Source organism: Ceratotherium simum, chromosome 35 (assembly GCF_057802395.1).
Source record: "Ceratotherium simum simum isolate JZ-2026a chromosome 35, ASM5780239v1, whole genome shotgun sequence".
NCBI classification, from domain to species: domain Eukaryota; kingdom Metazoa; phylum Chordata; class Mammalia; order Perissodactyla; family Rhinocerotidae; genus Ceratotherium; species Ceratotherium simum.
The window spans coordinates 22,096,806-22,120,103 of record NC_141934.1 but is presented as its reverse complement, the minus strand read 5'-3'; the positions used below and the strand labels follow the sequence as shown (position 1 = coordinate 22,120,103).

Genomic DNA, 23,298 nt, shown 5'->3' with positions numbered 1-23,298 from the left:
TCTCAATCCCAGTCTGAATGCCATACTCACTTGCATAATTAAGCTCATCACAGACCAAAAGTAGTAAGGGTTTTTGGGGACAATCTTATACAGAGCCATGCCAGCCTGAAAGACAGAGAGCCATAAACACTTAATTTAGAAAACATCACACAGAGGACAATTAATGATCTAGATATGTGGCAAGAAGTTTCCTAGGAGAATAGCAACACGTTTACATATCCCAGTTACTGCAAGTGCCTAGTGACTTGACAGATATTCTCTACTCGATAGCAATAGAGGTAATTGCAAAGGTGAATTTTTACAACATCAGGAATAATATTTCACCTTTTGAACCAGATTGTCTCAAATTAAAGCCCAGTATTTCTAGAAAATACTGCAATCCAATATAGTTCCAGTAGACTACCAAGTAAATATGAAAGTTGGATCATGAATGTACACAAGACAAACCTGACTGAAGACATCACACTAACCAGTTACAGTAAAACAAATCAACAAAGAAATCCAGACAGCATATTTAAACTTCAAAATTAGAAAAGATTACTCTGACATAATTCAAAAAATAATTCTTAGATTAGGAAAATAATCAGGTTCTTTCAAGATACCATTAACTAGAACTGAACCCGTTCATTTTGAAATGTGTAACATACAAATACTTAAAAAGCAGGGACATGGCAAGAAGGAGCAAAGCAGATCTATTCATGCATAACTGAAAATTTGTCCATAATTAGCCAACTACTAATTAATGCTAAGAACTCCATCAGCTAATTATCATAGTTACTATTATATGTTTTTTAATCTTTTGTCTATCTTCAATCCACTTGAAAAATTACAGGGAGCCCCCATTAAGTGGAAGGAAATGTCTCTTCCTGCCAAGGATACACAGATTGAGTCCCAGTCCCAAAAGCACATAAAAGCTAGGGAAAGAGATAAGACAACTATTCAAATGACTAAAATATACTTGGCGATAAAAATAAACATCCTATACAAAAACATCATGCTAGAGTGTTTCCAAGGAAGAAAAGGTTAAGTTTGTTTATCTCTCTCTTTTTTTCTTTAACAGAAAGTAGAGAAAGGAACTTTATCAATAAATCCTTCTCCAAAGTAGCAGTCTTTCAGTCTTTCAGTAGCAGTCTTGAAGGTCAAACAGAATGTCTATGGGCAAAGATGGGAGTAAGGATACATACACAAATACAAACATTTGGGGTGAATGGGAAAGTGAGCGAATTCTAGGTAGGGGAGAAATGAGTCCGAACAAAAACATTAAAGAAAGAAAAGTCAGGGGCCGGCCCGGTGGTGCAAGCGGTTAAGTACACGTGCTCCGCTACAGCGGCCCGGGGTTCGCAGGTTCGGATCCCAGGTGCGCACTAACGCACCGCTTGTCAGGCCGTGCTGTAGTGGCCTCCCACATAAAGTGGAGGAAGATGGGCACGGATGTTAGCCCAGGGCCAGTCTTCCTCAGCAAAAAGAGGAGGATTGGCAGATGTCAGCTCAGGGCTGATCTTCCTCACAAAAAAAAAAAGAAAAAAAGAAAGAAAAGTCAAGGGACATAAGTTGACAAGAGCAAGTAGGACATTTGGCTAAAACAAAGGATTAAGAGGAACAGTAGGGAAAAGGACTGAAAGGTAGACTGAGATACCTTTGTTGTGAGGCATTCACAAAGGAGTCTATACGGAGTAAGGGAGTGGTATGTACAAACCCACACTCCTCTAGGAAGAGTATTTTAGCAGTACTGTGAAGAAAGAAAGTGGGAAGATAGAAGAGGTAAGGTGAATAGGAACTAAACCAGGATGAGGTAGGTCAAACAGAAAAGAGATCTGTGGAGACAGACACTGTGAAGGTAGAATCAAGATGATCTGGTGACAAAAGGGACACACAGGGTAAGAAGAATCTAAGATGGCTTGAGGTCCCTGCTTCTAACACCAAACTCTGGAGGAATGGAATGAAGAGTGTTAGGAAATCAATTTCACCTGATAATTTGAGGAAAAAAAACATCTTTATAATGACATGCAGAAATAAAAAAGGAATACAAAATTAATATGAACTTTTACTATAAAAGACAAAAATTTCATGTCCATAACCTACTATCTTGCAGACACTAATATTCTGCTGATACAGGAAACTTGACAATAGACAAGTTTGAAAAACATGGCTATAAATTGGTGTCTCAGAGACTGGGAATGTCATTTACAGAAAAAGGAAGGTCTAATCACCATATGAATGACCAGCAACTCTTCATTCAAGTTGGTTTTAAATATCACCTGCAAGGGATGTCATCTGGGGCAGAAGTCCTTAAGTTTTCTGATTCCCTGCTTCCCTTCCTCCACCAGTTTACGCAAACCACTCACTTATTTAACAAATATTTATTGTGCAGATGCTAGGAACTGAGGATTCAGCAGTCAACAAAACAAAAGCCCCCACCCGTATGAAACACGACATTTAATTTGTAAAATACCTATTACCCCAGACTGACATACCACTTACAAAATAAACAGATAAGCTAAGAAACTGTAACTACCTTAAGCAGCAACAAAGCTAGAATAAAAATTAGACATTCCATTCTAAAACATTCAACACTAGAATAGTCCATTCTTCCAAGATATTAGAATGGAATGAAACAAAAAGCAAGCTACAGTTGAAACATATTAAGGAACTGTAACTAACTGTTAAGCCACATCAAAGCAATGTCTCCAAAAAACAAGAGGCAAAATTGTATATATCTCTGGCAACATGTGAAGTTAAAATATACAAAAATAAAATCTGTTCAAGTGGCAGATTATTCTTTTCCTTTCTTCAAAATTTACCTTAATATTGCTATTGCATAAACTCAGCCTTTTTGTTATTTTATGTGTGTGTATAATATATATATTTCAAGAATATATTTTGTGAGATCATAAAGTTAACACATGCTTTAAAAAAAAAAAAGTAACAGGGGCAGCCCCATGGCTTAGCGGTTAAGTGCGCGCGCTCCGCTGCTGGTGGCCCAGGTTCAGATCCCGGGCGCACACCAACGCACCGCTTCTCAGGCCATGCTGAGGCCGTGTCCCACATACAGCAACTAGAAGGATTTGCATCTATGACATACAGCTATCTACTGGGGCTTTGGGGGAAAAAAATAAATAAATAAAACATTAAAAAAAAAAGTAATTAAGATGAAAAGTATCCATAGCCCTATATTCTGGTAACATTTTGGTACATATCCTTAGAGACATATCCTTTATTACAGAGGGATAGATGTGATGAGAGTGGGAGGAGAAGGCCATTTTACAACATGCTCTTCTCATTAACACATATTGGGAATGTCTCTCTATGTCAACAAATAAAGACACACAGTACTATTTAGGGGAGATGGGGTGTTGCATTTTATTCTACCATATAGATGAACCATAATTTCTTTAACATGTCCACATAAATGGACATTTAATATACTTTGCTTAAAACATATTCTTAGAAGTAAAAATGATATTAAGGATTTACATGTATATATGTTAGTGTTGCCAATTGTAAAAAAATATACCCATTTTACATTAAAAGAAAAATTATCATCTCTGAATACTTTTCCTGAGAATATACTCCATCAGTAAATAAAATAATGATACAATTTCTTCAAAGAATTATATTTGGGGGGCCGGCCCAGTGGCACAAGCGGTTAAGTGCGCACGCTCCGCTGCGGCGGCCCGGGGTTCGCTGGTTCGGATCCCGGGCGCGCACCAATGCACTGCTTGGCAAGCCATGCTGTGGCGGCGTCCCATATAAAGTGGAGGAAGATGGGCACGGATGTTAGCCCAGGGCCAGTCTTCCTCAGCAAAAACAGAGGAGGATTGGCAGATGTTAGCACAGGGCTGATCTCCTCACAAAAAAAAAAAAAAAAAAAAAGAATTATATTTGGGCCAAAAAAAATTCTTCCAATTCAAAAGCTTGCATAAGCAAATACAAAGGTTGATGTTAAGGAGAAAGGATTTATATTAATATAGTATCTTCCACTCTCCTTGATTTACCTGTTGTTATAGTTTGATATTTCAAGTAATAAGACAAAATAAAAACCCAAGTAAGAAAGCTCTGCCTTCAGAAGACATTATACCCACAAACAAAGCATTTCTAAAAAAAATACTACCCTGACATCATCAACCCTATGGGCTTACCAGTGCAGGTTTCATTTCTCAAGCCTGTCAGCTCTACCCAACCCCTAGTCCAAATGAGTCCACATGAGGCTCCTTCACGTATATAAAAGGAACACCTAAAATGCGCTAACTCTCAAAAAAGCTGCCTCCGGCAAAAAAAACAAGTAGCCCAAGCCATGGGGATTTCTCCCCTGGTATACTTAAAAATCTCAGCAGGTTATAAACAGTTAAATCTAAAAATCAGTTGTAAACTTTAAAATTAATCTTTCTATAGTCTGTTCATTCTTGGCTCTGGGATTTTGGCCCATTTTCTGAAAATATAACAGCAATCTGATGCAGTGGGACAATTGGAAGCTGACTTACCAGAACCAAACAAAACATACCGTCAGGCCACAAAAGAAGAACCACCACCAAATTTCCCAAAATAAAACATTTAAAGAACTTGAATAATAGTTCATCGTTAAAATACACAAAGACAATAACTGGCTGATCTCCACAGACAAATATATAGACTCAGTTATACACACACACGCAAACACACACATGCACACACACACACACACACACACACACACCATTGCAGTTAAATCACATTAAAAAACCCTTTACCTCTAATAGCAAACCCCACAGCCCAAGAGGTTTGGGGATCAAGTTACCTGTTGCATTTTCTTGTATTCGCCCACTCTGGCATAGGCCATGAAGAGGTGAGAGTGATACTCCTCACTATTGGGAACTTTCTTCACAGCTGCCTCATAAAGTTTTGTAACTAACTCCGCTAAGATAAAGAGAAACAGGATTTTCTTTGATTATTGAAGTATAACTTAAACCTTAACAGCATTTAATTTTTTTTCTATTTGAAGGAATAGATGTCTCCTATCATTAAGGAAGAAGAAAATATTTGCTTTGCTTCATCTGATCATTACTCTCCTCTTGGTTAGGTATTATTTGACGAAGCATGGAATAGGTCAGGCTTCCCCATTTACAAGACACAAGATCCTCCAGGATCTAGCCTCTCTGTCTCCTTCCTAACTCTTTCCTCCACCACTTTACGCTCTAGCCACATCAAACTATTTGTAGTTCCACTAGACTCCCTGTGCTATATCATACCTCCACGCCTTCACACTGTGCCCTCTGCCTGGATTCTCCTCTTTTCTACTCAGTGATCATCATCCAAGACCCAGTTCAAATGTAATCCACTCTGTAAATTCAAATGTAATCCTTCCCTGAACACCACCTCAGCCCCTCCACCTAAGTTTGATCACTGCTTGCCTCTGCCATCTATAAATCTTTTAAATAACTCTCTCATTGCATTTATTAATACATAATGCAATATACTATCTATTGCTCTATTTCCCCTTATAGGCTATGAGGAACATGAGGGCAGAAAGAGCATCTTTCATATTTGACTCTGATACCATACTTGTCATAGAGAAACACTCAACCAATACTTGTGGGATAGACAAATGATTTTTTTCAAAACACTGGGAGAGAATCCATATCCCTAAATCAACATAATCGCTAAGTAATCAGAAATAATACCTCAACTCTTTTTTTTTTTTTTTTTTTTGTGAGGAGATCAGCCCTGTGCTAACATCCCCCACTCCTCCTCTTTTTTTTTGCCGAGGAAGACGGCCCTGGGTTAACATCCGTGCCCATCCTCCTCCACTTTACATGGGACACCGCCACAGCATGGCTTGCCAAAGCAGTGCGTCGGTGCGCGCCCAGGATCCGAACCAGCGAACCCCGGGCCGCCGCAGCAGAGCGCGCGCACCCAACCGCTTGCGCCACTGGGCCGGCCCCTCAACTCTTAAGTTTTATAAAAAGAATGAAAAACAAAATTGAACTATAATATTTTATGCCCATTAGGTTGACCAAAATTTTATTTTTTCCAGTTTTATTGAAGAATAATTGACAAATAAAAATTGTATATTTTAAGGGGTACAATGTGATGGTTTGATGGCAAAAATTTAAAAGCCTAAGAATACCAATGTGGAGCAATCGGAACTCTTATACACTGTCAGTGGGAAAGTAAATTTAGAAAACAAGTTGACATTATCTTTTTTTTTTTGGTGAGGAAGATCAGCCCTGAGCTAACATCCATGCCAATCCTCCTCTTTTTGCTGAGGAAGACTGGCCCTGGGCTAACATCTGTGCCCATCTTCCTCCACTTTATATGGGATGCCGCCACAGCACAGCCTGACAAGCGGTGCATTGGTGTGCGCCCCAGGATCCGAACCCGGGCCGCCAGCAGCGGAGCATGAGCACTTAACTGCTACGCCATGGGGCCGGCCCCAAGTTGACATTATCTTTATCTTTAAGCTGAACATACACATACCTATGACCCAGCATCTCCACTCCTAGATTGTAGTATAGTCATCCAACGAAATATTTTGTGGCAGTAAAAATGAATTAACTACAACCACTTGGACAGCAGACGAAAAATGTAAATCACAGAACGCATACAGGATGAACCCATTTATATTAACTCAAAATTAAGCAAAACTAATAATGTATTACTTAGAAAAACAAATGTGATAAGGATTTAAAGAAAAGCAAGAGAACAAAGAATATTCAGGATAGCAAGTACCTCTTAGGGGGTAAAAGGGTAAATCAGATTGATGAGGAACACACAGGAAGCCTTCTTAGTATTGATAATGCTCTATTTCATTTTTTTTTTTTTTGTGTGAGGAAGAGCAGCCCTGAGCTAACATCCAATGCCAATCTTCCTCTTTTTCTGCTGAGGAAGACTGGCCCTGGGCTAACATCCGTGCCCATCTTCCTCTACTTTATATGGGACGCCGCCACAGCATGGCCTGACAAGCGGTGCATCGGTGTGCACCTGGATCCGAACCCAGGCTGCCAGGAGTGGAGCACGTGCACTTAACCACTACACCACGGGCCGGCCCCGATAATGCTCTATTTCTTAAGTTGGGTGGTAGGTTCCCAAATGTTCATTATTCCACATCAAATTTTCTAGTGTATTACATAAAATATATTCTTCTATAAAATGTGTTACAAAATATACATATTATTTCACAATAAAATATTTAAGAAATCAACTGAAAAATTTTATTTATAGATGAAATGGTAAACTATCTAGAATAAGCTTAGAAATAATCTGGCAGGGGGAAGGATACTGATATAATTGGCCATGTGTCAATACCTGATGAATATGGGTAATGGGTACAATGGGATTTATTATGTTATTCTCTGTTTTTGTCTATGTTTGAAATTTTCCATATTAAAAAGTGAAAAAAAAGGGTAACTCTTCCATTTAGCAAATCAAAATGTCACAAATGAAACTCAAGGCCTCATTCCAACTCAAGGATCCTAATATATGTAAAACACCTTTCTGTCTACAGTCTTTGCAAACCATGCTCAACGCATTATTTCACCGGTTGCCATCTACCCAAATCACGAGTGATAAGTAAATCACAAAAATAGAGAACTCAATCAGAAATATCCAAAAACTCAAGCTCAGGTTTAAAAACAATGAAAACAAAGAAACACACGTCGATGCATCTCCCGGTAAAGAATAGTCAGTGCCTGCAGCGAGTTGTCATCTGTGGGTTCAAGGGCTGCCACCTCCTGCGCCAAGGTGAAGGCTTCCTCTTGCTTTCCAGTTCTCTGTAAACCAATTGCCTTTAAAACCTGATAGAAAGGAAAGGATGGAAAAGGAAATATGAACCAAAGAAAGCCAATCTGAAAGCACAAGATAAGTTGTAAGGTATGCCTAGGTTCCTAATCAACTAAACCATTTTACTAAAAATATCAGCCAATCAAGCTTCTTTCCTATTTCAGTCATATTAAGCATGCACAACATTGCTTAAGAGGACTTTGTGAAAATAAAATAATTAAATAAGTTATGTCCCAAGAAATAAATAGTAAGCTTTTAATTAAATACTATTTATGGCATTTAAGTGATCAGGAAAATAAATGACCTAAAAAAATACTCTGAAAAAACACAAGTAGTCACTAAAAAAATTAACTAAACATCTTTTCCCTTTGAAGTAGATTACAATATATAACCCACCAACTATAAGTAACTCAAGGACAAATGAACTTACCTTAGCACAATGAAGATCCTTATGTTTCTTCAACAATTTATCTGCTTGCTGAATTGCCATTTTATTATTACCATTATCAAGATAATCTATGAAAGCAGAAATTATGATAGTTATTTTCCTTCAACAATAAATATGAAAAATGCACAGGCTGGTATCAGATATTTCAAAAAGTATCTTAATTCAGTATTAAAAACATCACGGAGCTGATTTTAACTCTAAATGGTTAGGATGGCCCAGAATACAATCTGACACTCCTATAGTGATCTCTCATTCAAAAGCAATATAATCTGGTCATATTAGCCCTTAATGAAGATTCAACACTAAACATATTTCAATAGGTGACATTAATATTTTTACCTATGGGAAATAAATGGGTTTATTTACCCAAAAATTTAAAAAATTTTTTAAAAAAGAACCCTTTCTGAAATGCAAATCAAAACAACACTAAGATATCACCTCACGCCCGTTAGAATGGCAATAATCACCAAGACAAAAAACAACAAGTGTTGGAAAGGATGTGGAGAAACAGGAACCCTCATACACAGCTGGTGGGAATGCAAACTGGTGCAGCCTCTACGGAAAACGGTATGGAGATTCCTCAAAGAATTAAAAATAGAGATGCCCTATCATCCAGCCATCCCACTACTGGGAATCTATCCAACGAACCTGAAATCAACAATCCAAAGAGGCTTATGCACCCCTATGTTCACTGCAGCATTATTCACCATAGCCAAGAAGTGGAAGCAACCTAAGTGTCCCTCAACTGACGATTGGATTAAGAAAATGTGGTGTATATATATACAATGGAATACTACTCAGCCATAAAAAAAAGACAAAATCATCCCATTTGCAACAACATGGATGGGCCTGGAGGGTATTATGTTAAGTGAAATAACCCAGAAAGAGAAAGACAAACACTGCATGATCTCACTCATATGTGGAATATAAACCAACACATGGACAGAGAAAACTGTATTGTGGCTACCAGGGGCAAGGGGGGTGGGGGGTGAACACAAGGGGTGAAGGGAGTCATATACTGGTGATGGACAAACAAAAATGTACAACCCAAAATTTCACAATGTTAAAAACTATTAAAACATCAATTAAAAAAAAAAAAGAACCCTTTCTAATTTTCAAGCTTCAAATCTACCAAATGGGCCATGTTTCTTCAATAAAATATGTTTAACGAATACTTACTTTGTCACAGAGTTAAGTATAATTCAAATAAGAAAAGGTTTTACCCATAATGGGTGGGGGAGGGGTGAATTCCAAAAACATCAGGAGTGGGCAAGGAAGTAGGGAAAACAGCCCTTTCAGACATTCTGGTTGAAACAGAAACTAGTACAGACTGAAGCACAACTGACTTCTAGGTTTCCTAAGCTATGTATCCATTCCAAACTTTAAGGAATATGGAGACCTGCTATAAAACTGTGTTAAGGAAAAAAAGCAATCAATTATTCTTCAAAAGTCTAACAAAAACAAAGATTCATTTACAGATGAGAAGATCTAAAAGAAAATGAGATCTGTTTTAAATGGAAAATGGGGGTAACTGTCAATTCTAAATATAGAAAGATGACAAAACACAGGCCAGTCCACAGCCTACTACTACTACCTCTACCAGGTTCCTCTTTGCTCATCAAGGTCCCAAATCAGCACAGGAACAGATGAGGCACAGATAACTCAAAATAACCTATGGACCAAATGCTAGTGAGGACATGGAGCAACAGCACCTGTCATTCATTGCAGGTGGAAATGCAAAATAGTACAGCCACCCTGGAAGACAGTTTGGCAGTTTCTTAAATAAACTAAACAGGGCCAGCCCAGTGGCACAAGCGGTTAAGTGCGTGCGCTCCACTGCGGTGGCCCGGGGTTCACCGGTTCGGATCCCGGGCGCGCACCGATGTACCACTTGGCAAGCCATGCTGTGGCAGCGTCCCATATAAAGTGGAGGAAGATGGGCACGGATGTTAGCTCAGGGCCAGTCTGCCTCAGCAAAAAAAGAGGAGGATTGATCTCCTCACAAAAAAAAAAAAAAAAAAACACTAAACATACTCTTAGCATATAATGCAGCAATCGAGCTCCTTGGTATCTATGCAAATGAGCTGAAAACTTACCTTTCACACAAAAACCTGCACACAATTGTTTACAGCAGCTTTATTCATAATTACCAAAACTTGGAAGCAACCAAGATGTTCTTCAATAGGTGAATGGACAAACTGTAGTACATCCATACAATGGAATATTATTTAGTAATAAAAAGAAATGAGCTATTGAGCCACAAAAAAACATGGAGGAACCTTGAATACATATTGCTAAGTGAAAAAAGCCAATCTGATAACTCAATCATACTATGATTCCATTTATATGACATTCTGGAAAAGGCAAAAATTATAGAGACAGTAGAATAATTAGTCATTGCCAGGGGCTGGGGGAGGGATGAATAGGTGGAACACAGCTTATTTTTAAGGCAGTGAAACTATTCTGTATGATACTGTGATGATGGATACGTCATCATACATTTGTCAAAACCCATAGAATGTACAACACAAAGAAGGAAGCCTAATGTAAACTAGTAAACTACGGACTTTAGTTAATAATAACATATCATATTGGCTCAGCAATTGTAACAAAGGTACTACACCAATGCAAGATGTTAGTAACAGGGGAACCTGGGGGGGAGGGGGTAGGACTGTAGGGATATATAGGAACTCTCTGTACTTTCCACTCATTTTTCTGTAAGCCTAAAACTGCTCTAAAAAATAAAGTCTAGGGGGCCGGCCCGGTGGCGCAAGCAGTTAAGTGCTCGCGCTCCGCTGCGGCGGCCCAGGGTTCACCGGTTTGGATCCCGGGCGTGCACCGTCACACCACTTGTCAGGCCATGCTGTGGCAGCCGTCCCATATAAAGTGGAGGAAGATGGGCATGGATGTTAGCCCAGGGCCAGTCTTCCTCAGCAAAAAGAGGAGGATTGGCAGATGTTAGCTCAGGGCCAATCTTCCTCACAAAAAATAAATAAAGAAAGTCTATTAATAAATACATATATATATACATAATAAAAGCAAAGATTTAATGCCAGAGAAGGAAAATGAGAACTGTTATTAAATGGGAAATGGGTGGCGATTCCAAATATAGAAAGACAACTGGACACAGGCTAGTTCACAATCTACTACCACTACTGGTCCCTCTTTGCTCATCAAGGTCCCATATCAACATAGGGACAGAGGAGGCATAAACAACTCAAAATAATCTATGGCCCTGGTGGCCCAGACTGTCCCAAATAACAAAAATAGACTATCATTTTACCTAATGGTTTCAATTTTTCTCCAGTGAATACTTTACTAAAACTTTTTTTTTTTTTTTTTGTGAGGAGATCAGCCCTGAGCTAACATCCGCCAATCCTCCTCTTTTTTTGCTGAGGAAGACGGCCCTGGGCTAACATCTGTGCCCATCTTCCTCCACTTTATATGGGACGCCGCCACAGCATGGCCTGCCAAGCAGTGCGTCGGTGCGCGCCCGGGATCCGAACCAGCGAACCCCGGGCCGCCGCAGCGGAGCACGCGCACTTAACCGCTTGCGCCACCGGGCCGGCCCCTTTACTAAAACTTTTAACAGCCACATGAATGCATGAGTTTTATCTCTTCAGCCTTTCCTCGATGCACTTAATATTGATGAGCACCAGTAATGCCAGGTAAAAAGACTAAGAAGCCTTACTCTGAAGGGAATCACAATCTAGGTAGGAAGGTCTAAAAGAGCCTTATTCTGGGGGGAATCACAATCCAGAAAGGAAGATCAAAGACAACACTCAGGTAGAGAGACTAGAGAATCACAGATATTGAAAAGCATACATTCCTGCCCTAGGCTCTCACAAGGATTTAGAGCAACCCCCCTTTACTTGAGCTAGTGTCAATGGGTTTCTGTTCCTTGCACCCAAAAGAGTTTTAACTAAGACACACCACCACATTCAGCCTGCTGTCAGGCTCCTCTTTCCTGGATGCCTAGGTAACTACTGATTAACTGGATGCTGAGTCTTTGGGGAAAAGTTTCTTTTCATTTTACATTACTGACTCTGTAATATAAATTACGTAGTCCTTAGAGAAAACAGGCCAATAAAAGCAATATCCAAAGTCTGTCTTTTTAGTAAGTCTTTTTAAAACTTACTCAAGGGTAATTGTGGTTTGACCATGAGGATTGGTGTTGTTCCCTTAATAACAGCAGTAAGCCAAAATCAGCCATCCACAAATGTGGCAGAGGAAGCAATAAGATGATAGCCCATGGTTAAAGCTATGTTTTAAAAGCATGGGTACCATCCCAACTGAAATGCTTTTAGGTGATCCTTGCAGACAGCATCAGATAACATTCACAATGATAAAGTTGACCTCTTGTCTAACATTTCCTTTACATTAAGGAGATAGTCTCAGTTTGGTGTTAGTCTGTCACTTCTTGAATACTTGCTAATGTCTTCTTTTAACAGGGAAGGAACAGGTCTGAGACTCGGAGTTTCACAAGTACTAGAATCTAGTTAAGACTTTAATAACATTGTTCTGTTTTCATTGTACTTATTTGCTTAGTTTTGTTTTCTCAGGGCAAGTGACAGGTTTCCCATTAATGGTAATGATATAGATTATTTTTAAATAACTTTAAGTTTAAAAGTCAACTTAGAGAAAAATCTTAAGTAAATAATAGTACAGATAATACAATACAGCTAAAATCATCAGACTGGGTAAAAGAATCACAGAAATTTGGGAAACATTGGGTTAAATCCTTGACAAGAGACTATCAAAATTTGTTGAATGACACAAAAATTAACTCAAAATGGATCAAAGATCTGAAGGTGACACCTGAAACTATAAAACTCATAGAAGAAAATATAGGCAACACACTATTTGACATTGGGCATAAAGGAATCTTTTTGGATGACATGCCTACCCAGACTAGGGAAACTAAAGAAAAATAAATAAGTGGGACTTTATCAGATTAAAGAGCTTCTACAAGACAAACGAAACCAGAATCAAGATGAACAGACAGCCCGCCAGCTGGGAGAGAATATCTGCAAAACATACATCTGACAAGGGGTTGATCTCCACAATATATAAAGAACTCACACAACTGAACAACAAAAAAACAAACAACCTGATCAAAAAATGGGCAGAGGAAATGAACAGACACTTCTCCAAAGAAGATATACAGATGGCCAATAGGCACATGAAAAGATGTTCAACATCACTAATCATCAGGGAAATGCAAATCAAAACAACACTAAGATATCACCTCACGCCCGTTAGAATGGCTATAATCACCAAGACTAAAAACAACAAATGTTGGAAAGGATGTGGAGAAACAGGAACCCTCATACACAGCTGGTGGGAATGCAAACTGGTGCAGCCTCTATGGAAAACCGTATGGAGACTCCTCAAAGAATTAAAAATAGAGATGCCCTATCATCCAGCCATCCCACTACTGGGAATCTATCCAACGAACCTGAAATCAACAATCCAAAGAGGCTTATGCACCCCTATGTTCATTGCAGCTTTATTCACTATAGCCAAGAAGTGGAAGCAACCTAAGTGTCCCTCAACTGACGATTGGATCAAGAAAATGTGGTATATATATATATATACAATGGAATACTACTCAGCCATAAAAAAAGACAAAATCGTCCCATTTGCAATAACATGGATGGGCCTGGAGGGTATTATGTTAAGTGAAGTAAGCCACAAAGAAAAAGCCAAACACTGCATGATCCCACTCATATGTGGAATATAAACCAACACGTGGACAGAGAAAACTGTATTGTGGTTACCAGGGGCAATGAGGGTGGGGGGTGGGCACAAGGGGTGAAGGGAGACATATATATAGTGATGGACAAACAAAAATGTACAACCCAAAGTTTCACAATGTTAAAAACTATTAAAACATAAAAAAAAAAAATTTGTTGAATGAATGAGCAAGCCACCCTCCTGGGCAACACTTCCAACAGAAGCTCCTCTTCCGGGCAGGTGTAGACAGACAGGAGGAGGCCCTGACACATGCAGGCCTACTGTCTACTTGCCCTGTAGAAGAGGCCCTGGGATTAATTTGTCCAACCATACTTAGGGATCAGGAGGAAACAGATCAGTCTTGCAAATAAAAAAGAAAGGCTCTAAGTGTATGTTCTTGCAGCTGCCATGAAAGTCTCCAGAGCAGCTGAAATGACAACCTGTGGGGGCCGGCCCTGTGGCTTGGCGGTTAAGTGCGCGCGCTCTGCTGCTGGCGGCCCGGGTTAGGATCCCGGGCGCACACCACTTCTCCGGAACATGCTGGGGCCGCGTCCCACGTGCAGCGACTGGAAGGATGTGCAGCTATGACATAAACTATCTACTGGGGCTTTGGAGGGAAAAAATAAATAAATAAAATCTTTAAAAAAAAAAAAAAAAAAGAAAGAAATGACAACCTGCACTGCTTCCACTTCCCACAAGAGCTTCAGAGACTACTCAAGATACTGCTCCAGGTTAGAAAAAGACTGAATACAGGATAGCTCCATCTTCAAATTACAATGTCTTTTGCTCAAAAATCTTAAATGTTTGAGAATGGGAGCCTTGCTTTTACCAAGAACAGAAATTGGAAGTGAAACATTCTTTCAGTCAACAAGCCTTTGTTAAATAACTACATGTGTAAGATGGGGTGGGGGGGTTTCAATTTAAAAATGAATAATGCCTCCTAACTGACTGCCTCACATCCTACATTTGCCCCCTTTTAAACTATTTCCCCCACGGCAGTCAGAGCTATCTTTTTAAAATGCAAGCCTGATCACCCCACTTCCCTGGTTAAATCTCTTTGGTGCTTCCCACTGTCTTTAAAACAGTTTCAAAATCCTCAAAATGGCTTACAAAGTTCTGAGTCCACCTACCTCAATAGCCTCATCTCACCCATCTCCACATTCCAACCACACAAGGCCTGTCTTAGAACCTCAGGGGAATAAACTCCTCTTTACACTCTCTCTCCCATCACTCTCCCCAGCTCCTCCCCTGACTAACCTGCTCTTCTTCCACGTTCAAAGTAAAACGTCACTTCCACAGGGAATCTTTCCTTGACTTGTCCACCAACAGCCAAGATGCCCACATGGTATGCGCTCATGGCAACCTGCACCTCTCCTTCAAAGCCCTTAACACAAATGTAATAATTATGTGTACCGTCATTCAAAACATCTGTTGAGACTCCTCGAAAGCAGAAACCACGTCTGTGCTGTTTGGTACTCACTCATTCCCTGCATCTTCATGGTGCCTAGCACATTTCAGGCTTTCAATAAGTAAGCTGACTGAAGAAAGGAATACATAAATGAACAAACTATATTGGGAGAAAAAAAAAATCTTCTCGAAATTGAGGAGTCTATCAGGGAAATGAGAGATACACATATACAGTGACCACAAAGGGAAGTTCAAAGAACCAATTATTAGTGATGGCTTCCCACTATTAAATTAGATTTTTCAAAATCTTTTCAATTAATTTTTTATTTTATTTTTTTAAGAAACATTAACTTTATTCTTTCTGTGTGTGTGTGTGTGTGTGAGGAGATCGGCCCTGTGCTAACATCTGCCAATCCTCCTCTTTTTTTGCTGAGGAAGACTGGCCCTGGGCTAACATCCGTGCCCATCCTCCTCTACTTTATATGGGACGCCACCACAGCATGGCTTGCCAAGCAGTGCATCAGTGCGCACCGGGATCTGAACCAGTGAACCCCGGGCCGCCACAGCGGAGCGCGCGCACTTAACTGCTTGTGCCACCGGGCCGGCCCTCAATTTTTTAAATAACAAAAATAATACACGTCATGGTAAAAAAAAAAATCCAAACAGCTCCTACAGGTATAATGAGAAAAGTACTAGTCTCTGACTCTTGCCCTATGCTCCCACTATCCCCTAGTCTACGTATTATTCCATGAATTCTCTGTGCATTAACATATTTTTTTAAGTTTAAAATGTTTTTAGAATTTAAATACCTAAGTCAGAGCTTTTTTTTTTTTTTTAAAGATTTTATTTATTCAGTTTTTCCCCCCAAAGCCCCAGTAGACAGTTGCATGTCATAGGTTCACATCCCTCCAGTTGCTGTACGTGGGACCCGGCCTCACGTTGGACGGAGAAGTGGTGCCTCGGGGCGCGCCCAGGATCCGAACCCGGGCCGCCAGCATCAGAGCGCACGCACCCAACCGCTAAGCCACGGAGCCGGCCCTAAGTCAGAGCTTTTTAAATGGCCATAATTTCAGAACAGAAGAAAACAGGTTGTGCCAAGTGACTTTTCTATAGAAAGGCAAGATAGTCTTCACTCACCAAGACGCCCAGCCACTCCTGGGGTGCAACAGGACAAGATTTGCAGAGCTAACACTGCCCAACAGAAGGCTCAGAATAAGCCTAGCATTCAACTGAAGACTTGGGAGCTTTCGCTCATGAACTATAGCAGAATAATTACCTGGAGTTTGGCCAGGCATCAACGGAAAACATCCTAACTCACCAAAGAAGTGATTATCATTCAGGAAGCACAGCTGGGAAATATGTTACACCTGATCCAGACTAGAGCAAGACTGCAAGTCAGTAAGACAGATTAGGACAAAGGATCTTGTGCTAGAAAACCAAATATAAATGTGCGTGTCTGTGTATTCTAAAGACAATGGGAGGGGCTGACCTCGAGGCACATAGTGGTTAAGTGCGAGCGCTCCACTGCTGGCGGCCGGGGGTTTGGATCCCCGGCGTGCAGTGACGCACCACTTGTCGGGCCATGCTGGGGCGGCATCCCATATAAAGTAGAGGAAAATGGGCACGGATGTTAGCCCAGGGCCAGTCTTGCTCAGCAAAAAAGAGGAGCGTTGGCATGGATGTTAGCTCAGAGCTGATCTTCCTCACACACACAAAAAAAAGACTATGGGAATACTTTTTGCTTTGCTACTTCTCTATTTCTATTTTGCAATTCCTGTATTCTATACAAATTTATTAAGTGCCACACCTGACCATCACTTCCACCTCTCCCCTCCCCCTAAACACTAAAAATATTTTTAAATTAATAATTATGGTAGAAGAAAGCACTGAGGCTCACCAAGTCACATGAGAGTACAAAATCTGTTGAGAACCACATCGCATAAGAGAATAATTTTAGCAAAAGGAGAATGAATAATAAAGCAGGTGTCCTATTAAGGTCAGAGGTGGTTTCAAAAACCAAAAATGCAATACCCAAACTTACCAATTTATGAGTAATGAGATACTCTCTGAAGATGTTCAACTAATCAAATTTCTGCACAGAAAAGCTATCCCAAACCTACACACCAAAAATAGATTTTCGACCCACCACAATTTCACAGTTAATCACCCTTATAAGCCCTGTCCACTTCTGCCCTCAAGAATACTCAGCAAGAGCTGAGGTCACAGGCAAGGTTTCCAACAGTTGTAAAATCCTAAAACCTTGGCAGTACAAATAATGCTGTACAAAGACAGTGATGCTGCTGAATCTGAACTCAGTGAAGGGCTGGGCTCTCCAGTGAGAATGCTGGTGTTCAAATCCCAGCTCAACTTACTAGCTGCAACTCTGAGCAAGTTAATCTCTCTGGCCTTCAGTTTACCACTATGATCACAATAATCTTACCTACCTAATGGGACAGTTAGCACACAAATAAGCACTCAATTAATGCTGACAGTTGTTGAACTTTTGGCCAGCGGGCAAGCACCACCATGCATGAGCTTGTTCCTTTGTCAGCTAATGAATGTCTGAATTCAAGGAACAATAGTGGTTTAGGGGTACTAATGTATTTAAACACAAAAGCAGGGGCTGTGGAGGTCAAAAGTACTGAAGTCAATGACAGTCTGTACCCTTTCTTTTCCTCTTCCTGACAGTTTATATTAATTGCCTTGGAATTCCTAAAGAAAGCCTCTTCCAATCTCTCCCATGTAACTATAACAAAAGCTACATGACTCTAGCTTCAGTTTTGAGAATATGACATGTCACTTGATGTTTAGCAATGTGAAATGGACAAGGTTTTTCTCACTGAATAGTTCAAAACACTATTAATTCTAAATGACATACGGAATACCAAAGGCATTTTCTTTGGTCCTCAAGAACAATTTTAGAAATCCAATTACTCTTAAAAGTATTAAATCTCTTCAGTTAAAAAAAGAAAAACAAAGTCTGCAGGGAGCTGTTGCACAGAGCTGTAATGACCCACAAATTGTGAACGCGGGATTTAGTTCTTACCCTCAGTCACCCTTGTATACTTCATCCCCGCCCTCTGAAAATGTATACTGGAGGACATAAGAATATGCAGCACTGGAGAAATGGAAAGTCCTATCTCTGTCACTCACCAACTATGTGACCTTTGGTAAGTCAGAGTCTTCAGCTCAAAGGGAGGTGGTTTCTAGCATAGTGGTTAAGAGGGTGAGCCTGGGACAGTCCACAGGGGTTCAGATCCTAGTTCCACCAAATGTTAGCAGAGTGACCTTAGACAAATTACACATCAATAAAGCCCTAGTTTCCTCATCTGTGAAAAAAAAGGGGGGAGGAGGGTAGGTGGAACTGGAAAAAACTACCACCTGATGAGAATGTGTGAAGATTAGATGAGATAACCCATATAAAAACCCATATAAAACTGACATAATGAGCAGTCTATATACATTAGCTATTATTATCATTACCCACTTCTCTGGGTTGTTGCTAGAATCAAATGAGATATGAGAGTAAAGTATTATACAAATTGCAAAACAAAACCATAACTAATTGTGCCAGAAACATAAAAAGTTACCCCCTCCCCGAAAAAAGTTAAATGATCTCAGCCATGCGGAGAAGCCTCCAATTAGTAACATCCACATTGTAGACACAAGATCTAATTTTGCAAAAACCACTGACCTTGAAGCCTACCTCGCCATTAGCTGAGATAGACCAACACCATACAACCATCTAAGAGGGAAGGAAATGCAAAAGGGACCACTGTCCAATTACAGAACATCTCGGTTATTGACAAGTTGTTTCTCCCTGACTCAAATTCGTGATTTTTCACAACCAGAGTAGCAGAATAACATCAAGGTCTTAAAGCCTGCGGGTTGAAGTAAGCGTTATGGAGGAGGATCCACTTAGCACGCGGAAGGCAAGCTGCAGAGAAAACCAGAGAAGCTGCAGACAGGAAAAGCCCCGCAGCAGCCCTGCATGCCCCTCCGACACGAGCTATCACAGTCCCTTCACCGCTATTTTGGGCCCAAGACCACTCCCCCCCCGCCTCCCACGTGTGCCCAGAGCAGCTGTTTCTCCACCAAAGAGCTCTAGACTGGGAGCCTCGAATCCGGGCCTGCTCTTGACCCGATCTGGGTGACCTTGCGTCAGCCCCTTCCCTTCTTTGGACCTCTGTTTCTCCATGTGCACCGAGTACAGCTAGTCTGACAACCCCCCAGGCCCCGTTCCCGTCAGTAAAAAGTCTTTAGTGGGGAATTTTGCTTCAAGTAGGGTGTCCCACCCTCACGCCGGAGCCAGCTTCCAGCTGCGGGGAGATCTCGGGTCTCCCTTGGTGCGGCCCTAACAACTCAGCCTGCGGGCAGCGCAGGTCTCTGCCAGAGAACGTGTCTCACGAGGCCTGCCTGTCGGGCCAGCTCTGCCGACCTGCCGCTGCCCCGACGGGCGCGCTGCCACTTCTGGGCTCAGGAAGGCCCGGCCGGCGCCTACGCGAGGCCCGTGGCTGCGGCCTAGAGGCCCGCGCGGCCCGCCCCCGGTGCCAGCCAGCCCCGCTCGCGGCCCCTCAGCGCCCCTCCTGGGCCTTCGCCCCGGCCTCGGCAGCCCTCGGCGCGTCCAGCCGGCGACCAGGCTGGCCCCAGGCACTCACCGTAAATGGGCCGGAGGCGCCTGTCGTTAGGGTCCTGCACATGGCCCCGCGTCGCCATGATGACAAGCGCAGAACCGCAGTGCGCACGCGCGGGGCAGGTCCCCGGGAAGGGGCTGTTAAAGGGCCAGCGCCGTTCTCGCTCGTCTATCGCGATAGTCGCGGGGTTGCGACTGAACGCGTCTGCGCGGAAAAGGACGCTAACCCTCCCCTCCACCTCCGGCCTCAATTGCAGCTTAATTAGAAACTCTTGCTCCCCTTTACTGTTGGACCCAACCTGGCTAGTAGAGGCGGCTGTTACTAATGAAATCCCTTCCGAGTCACCCACAGGGGAATGAGGAAAGGAGGGGAGAAACTCGGGGTCCAAGTTAGGGCTCGGCTGCTCTTGCTTATCCTATTTATACTCTGTGCTGAAGGACCAATTAGACTTGTCCTTGATTAATTGTTGAGGAACCGGAAACTCCTCTGGGAGAGTGACCCAGGGGACAGTAGGGGAAAGGGGGCTGATCAACAGTAAAAATATGCCAGAAAAGTTACAGATCCCTTCATTCCTCTGCCGGGGCTCAGCCAACTAAGAAGCATCCTAGATTAGTAGTAATGCAGTCAACTTCTTTGTCAGTTACTAAAGCTGGAGGAAGCAAGTAATTCAGTCAGTATGTGCCTGGACACTGTGTTGCAAGCTCTTTAAAGGTATTATCTCATTAATACTCGTAACAGCCTTGTTATGCACATGATAATAAGCAGAGATATTGTCACTTTTTTTTTTTACCTGTGGGTTTATTTATACAACACATAGTTATTGGGTGCCTATTATGTGGCATGCTCTATTTTAGGCACCGAGGATATATCAGTAAATAAAATAGACAAAGATTTAAAGCTTTGTAGTGGGGGAGACAGACAAATAAGTAAAACAGTATATTAGACGGTGATAAATGATACTGACAAAAATAGAACAGGGACTAGGGGGTGGAGGATGGAGGCAGTTGTATATAGTGCGGTCAGAGAAAGCCTAGCTGAAAAAGTGACAGTTGTCAAAGACTTAAAGGAAGTGGGAGAGTGAGGGAGCCAGACAGGTGTGCCAGGCCCAGTGATGTCATGAGATAAGGCCACACTAGTCACAGATTCAAATCCAGGTCTTTCTGAGTACAGAACCAGAGTCAACCCCTCCACTACACTGTTTCAGGCCCAGTACAATGTCCTCAGTGTCAGCCTTGACCAGTTGGGGTTGACCCCTTCTACTGATGTTCTATCCCTCTCCCTTTCTAGGCCTTTTAGTGTCCAAGCAAATGATTCTCCAACTTTAGTGGACATTAGAATCCCTTGGGGAACTTGATAAACATGAGTTTCCTGGATCCTACCCCCAGAGGTTCTGATTCAATCCAAGGACCACTCTTTGAAAACTACTAGTTAAGGGATCCAGATTAAAAAGTCTTTAGAATCAACCAGAAGAGCAAGTTAGCAATTGCTACTAAAATTTTAAATATACATACCTAGAAAGAAGCTGTAATGATAATAGTAATAATAATAGTCGTGTGCTAGAAACTGTGCTAAGCTCTTTTACATACATTGTCTCATTTCATTCTCACAAACTGGCGGAATAGGTACTATTGTGATCCTCATTTTAAAATGAGAATTTTGAAGCATAGAGATGTTAGGTCATTTGCCCGAGATCACACAGTCGTCTCTGGTGAAATTCATGGTAGTCTCAAATCCACGGCCAAATCCACACTCTTAGCATTTACACCAAAGTCTTACAGTGGTTACCTCTTAGGAGGGCGGACATTTTCTCTTTTTACTTCATACACATGTGCACTGTTTGATTTGCTTACAATAAGCATTGTTATATTTTTAATTTTTAAGAAGGTTTTAAAATTTATATTTACAAAAATGGTATATGCAAAAAAGGTAGACAATGTCAAACTTTTTGATCCAAAATAAAATCTTTTTATTCCAAGGAGATAATCAGCAGAGTGCAGAAAAATATAAAGTAGAGATTGTTTCCTAACAATCCTAAAGTCCTAACCGTCCATCAATAGGGACTGGTGAAATAAATTATGATATACCAGAAAAAAGGCAGCCATTAAAATTAATGAATAGATTTATATTTATATTTATTTATAGATATGGAAAGATGCCTATGATATATTGAGTCTATAAAGCAGGTTATAGAAGAGTATGTGTGGCATGAAAAAATTATGTGGACAGATAGCTAGCTAGCTAGCATAGACAGATGTCATATATATCTAGAGAGAGGTCTGAAAGGACATTTACAAATGTTAAGCTTCCTCATCTCTTAATGATGGAATTTAAGGGCCTGTTTACTTAATTCTTAAAATTTTTCCGTATTGTTTGAATTGTTTATTTAAAAAATTTTATTTTAGTAGCAATGAGCACACCTAGCACCCAGATTTTGGTTTCCAAAACCACTCTCCAATGACAGAAAACAGAGCTCCTTGGAAAAATGGCTGATTCTAGGGCTAGGACAGGGAATATACCAGGTAAGCTTGGAGCATCTTGTATTGCCAGAAAGTAGGGAAATACTCAAAAAATAAAAGGATCAGGGGGGCATGTCAAAGGGACATAAGGAGCCAACCAGAAAGTGCTCCCAATGGCCAAAATTAGAACTATTTGAGCAAGAAAATCAATACCGTAGTATTGAATTATAACCTAAAATATAAAATAAATAAACATGAGCCCATGCTGATAAAATAAATTATTGAATAAATAAATAAATGGAGGAGAAGAGAAAAATCTTCCTTAGAGAATTCCAAACAATATGTGTAAATATTCCCATTTCCAAGGGGGGAAGGGGAAGCTTAACTTCCCCTTCCCCCCTTGAGTGTGGGCTGGAATTGTTGACCAGTTTCCAAAGAGTTGGGTATAGAAAGGGAAAGATAATAACTTCACAGTTGAGAAACCTGGTAAACACTACCTTAGCTAAGCGATCAAAGTCAACATTACCAGTGAAAATTCATGTTTTGTTTATTTGTTTATTGTTTTTTTCTTATTGAAGTAACATTGATTTATAACATTGTATAAGTCTCAGGTGTACATCATTATATTTCCCCTTCTATATAGACTACATCGTGTTCTCCACCAAAAATCTAGTTGCCATCCAGAAAATACATGTTGATATTGTGTACCCTGATATGAGGTGATGGGAAGGGAACTTCGCTTCTGTAGTATTTTTCTGGAAAACCTGTAAACCCAGACAAATCATCAGGAAAGCATTAAACAAATCAAAATTGAGTGACATTCTACAAAATGTCTGGCCAGTACTCTTCAAAACTGTCAAGG

General features: G+C 40.8%; 1 protein-coding gene across 2 annotated transcripts in view; it reads right to left on the bottom strand.

The window, feature by feature from the left end:
• The window catches only part of NAA25 (N-alpha-acetyltransferase 25, NatB auxiliary subunit), a 70,228-nt gene extending 50,131 nt beyond the window's left edge, over positions 1-20,097 (bottom strand). The window contains exons 1-5 of one of the 2 annotated variants that reach the window (XM_004429966.3): positions 20,005-20,097; positions 8,186-8,271; positions 7,631-7,769; positions 4,775-4,893; positions 31-105 (exon numbers count right to left, since the gene is read on the bottom strand). In XM_004429966.3, the coding sequence (XP_004430023.1) occupies positions 31-105; positions 4,775-4,893; positions 7,631-7,769; positions 8,186-8,271; positions 20,005-20,062 (477 nt within the window). In that variant the 5' untranslated portion in view covers positions 20,063-20,097. Of the gene's footprint in view, positions 1-30; positions 106-4,774; positions 4,894-7,630; positions 7,770-8,185; positions 8,272-15,196; positions 15,325-20,004 lie in introns of those variants that run through there. The other variant, XM_087424202.1, reaches the window with a different exon arrangement.
• Between the last annotated feature and the right edge of the window lie 3,201 nt (positions 20,098-23,298).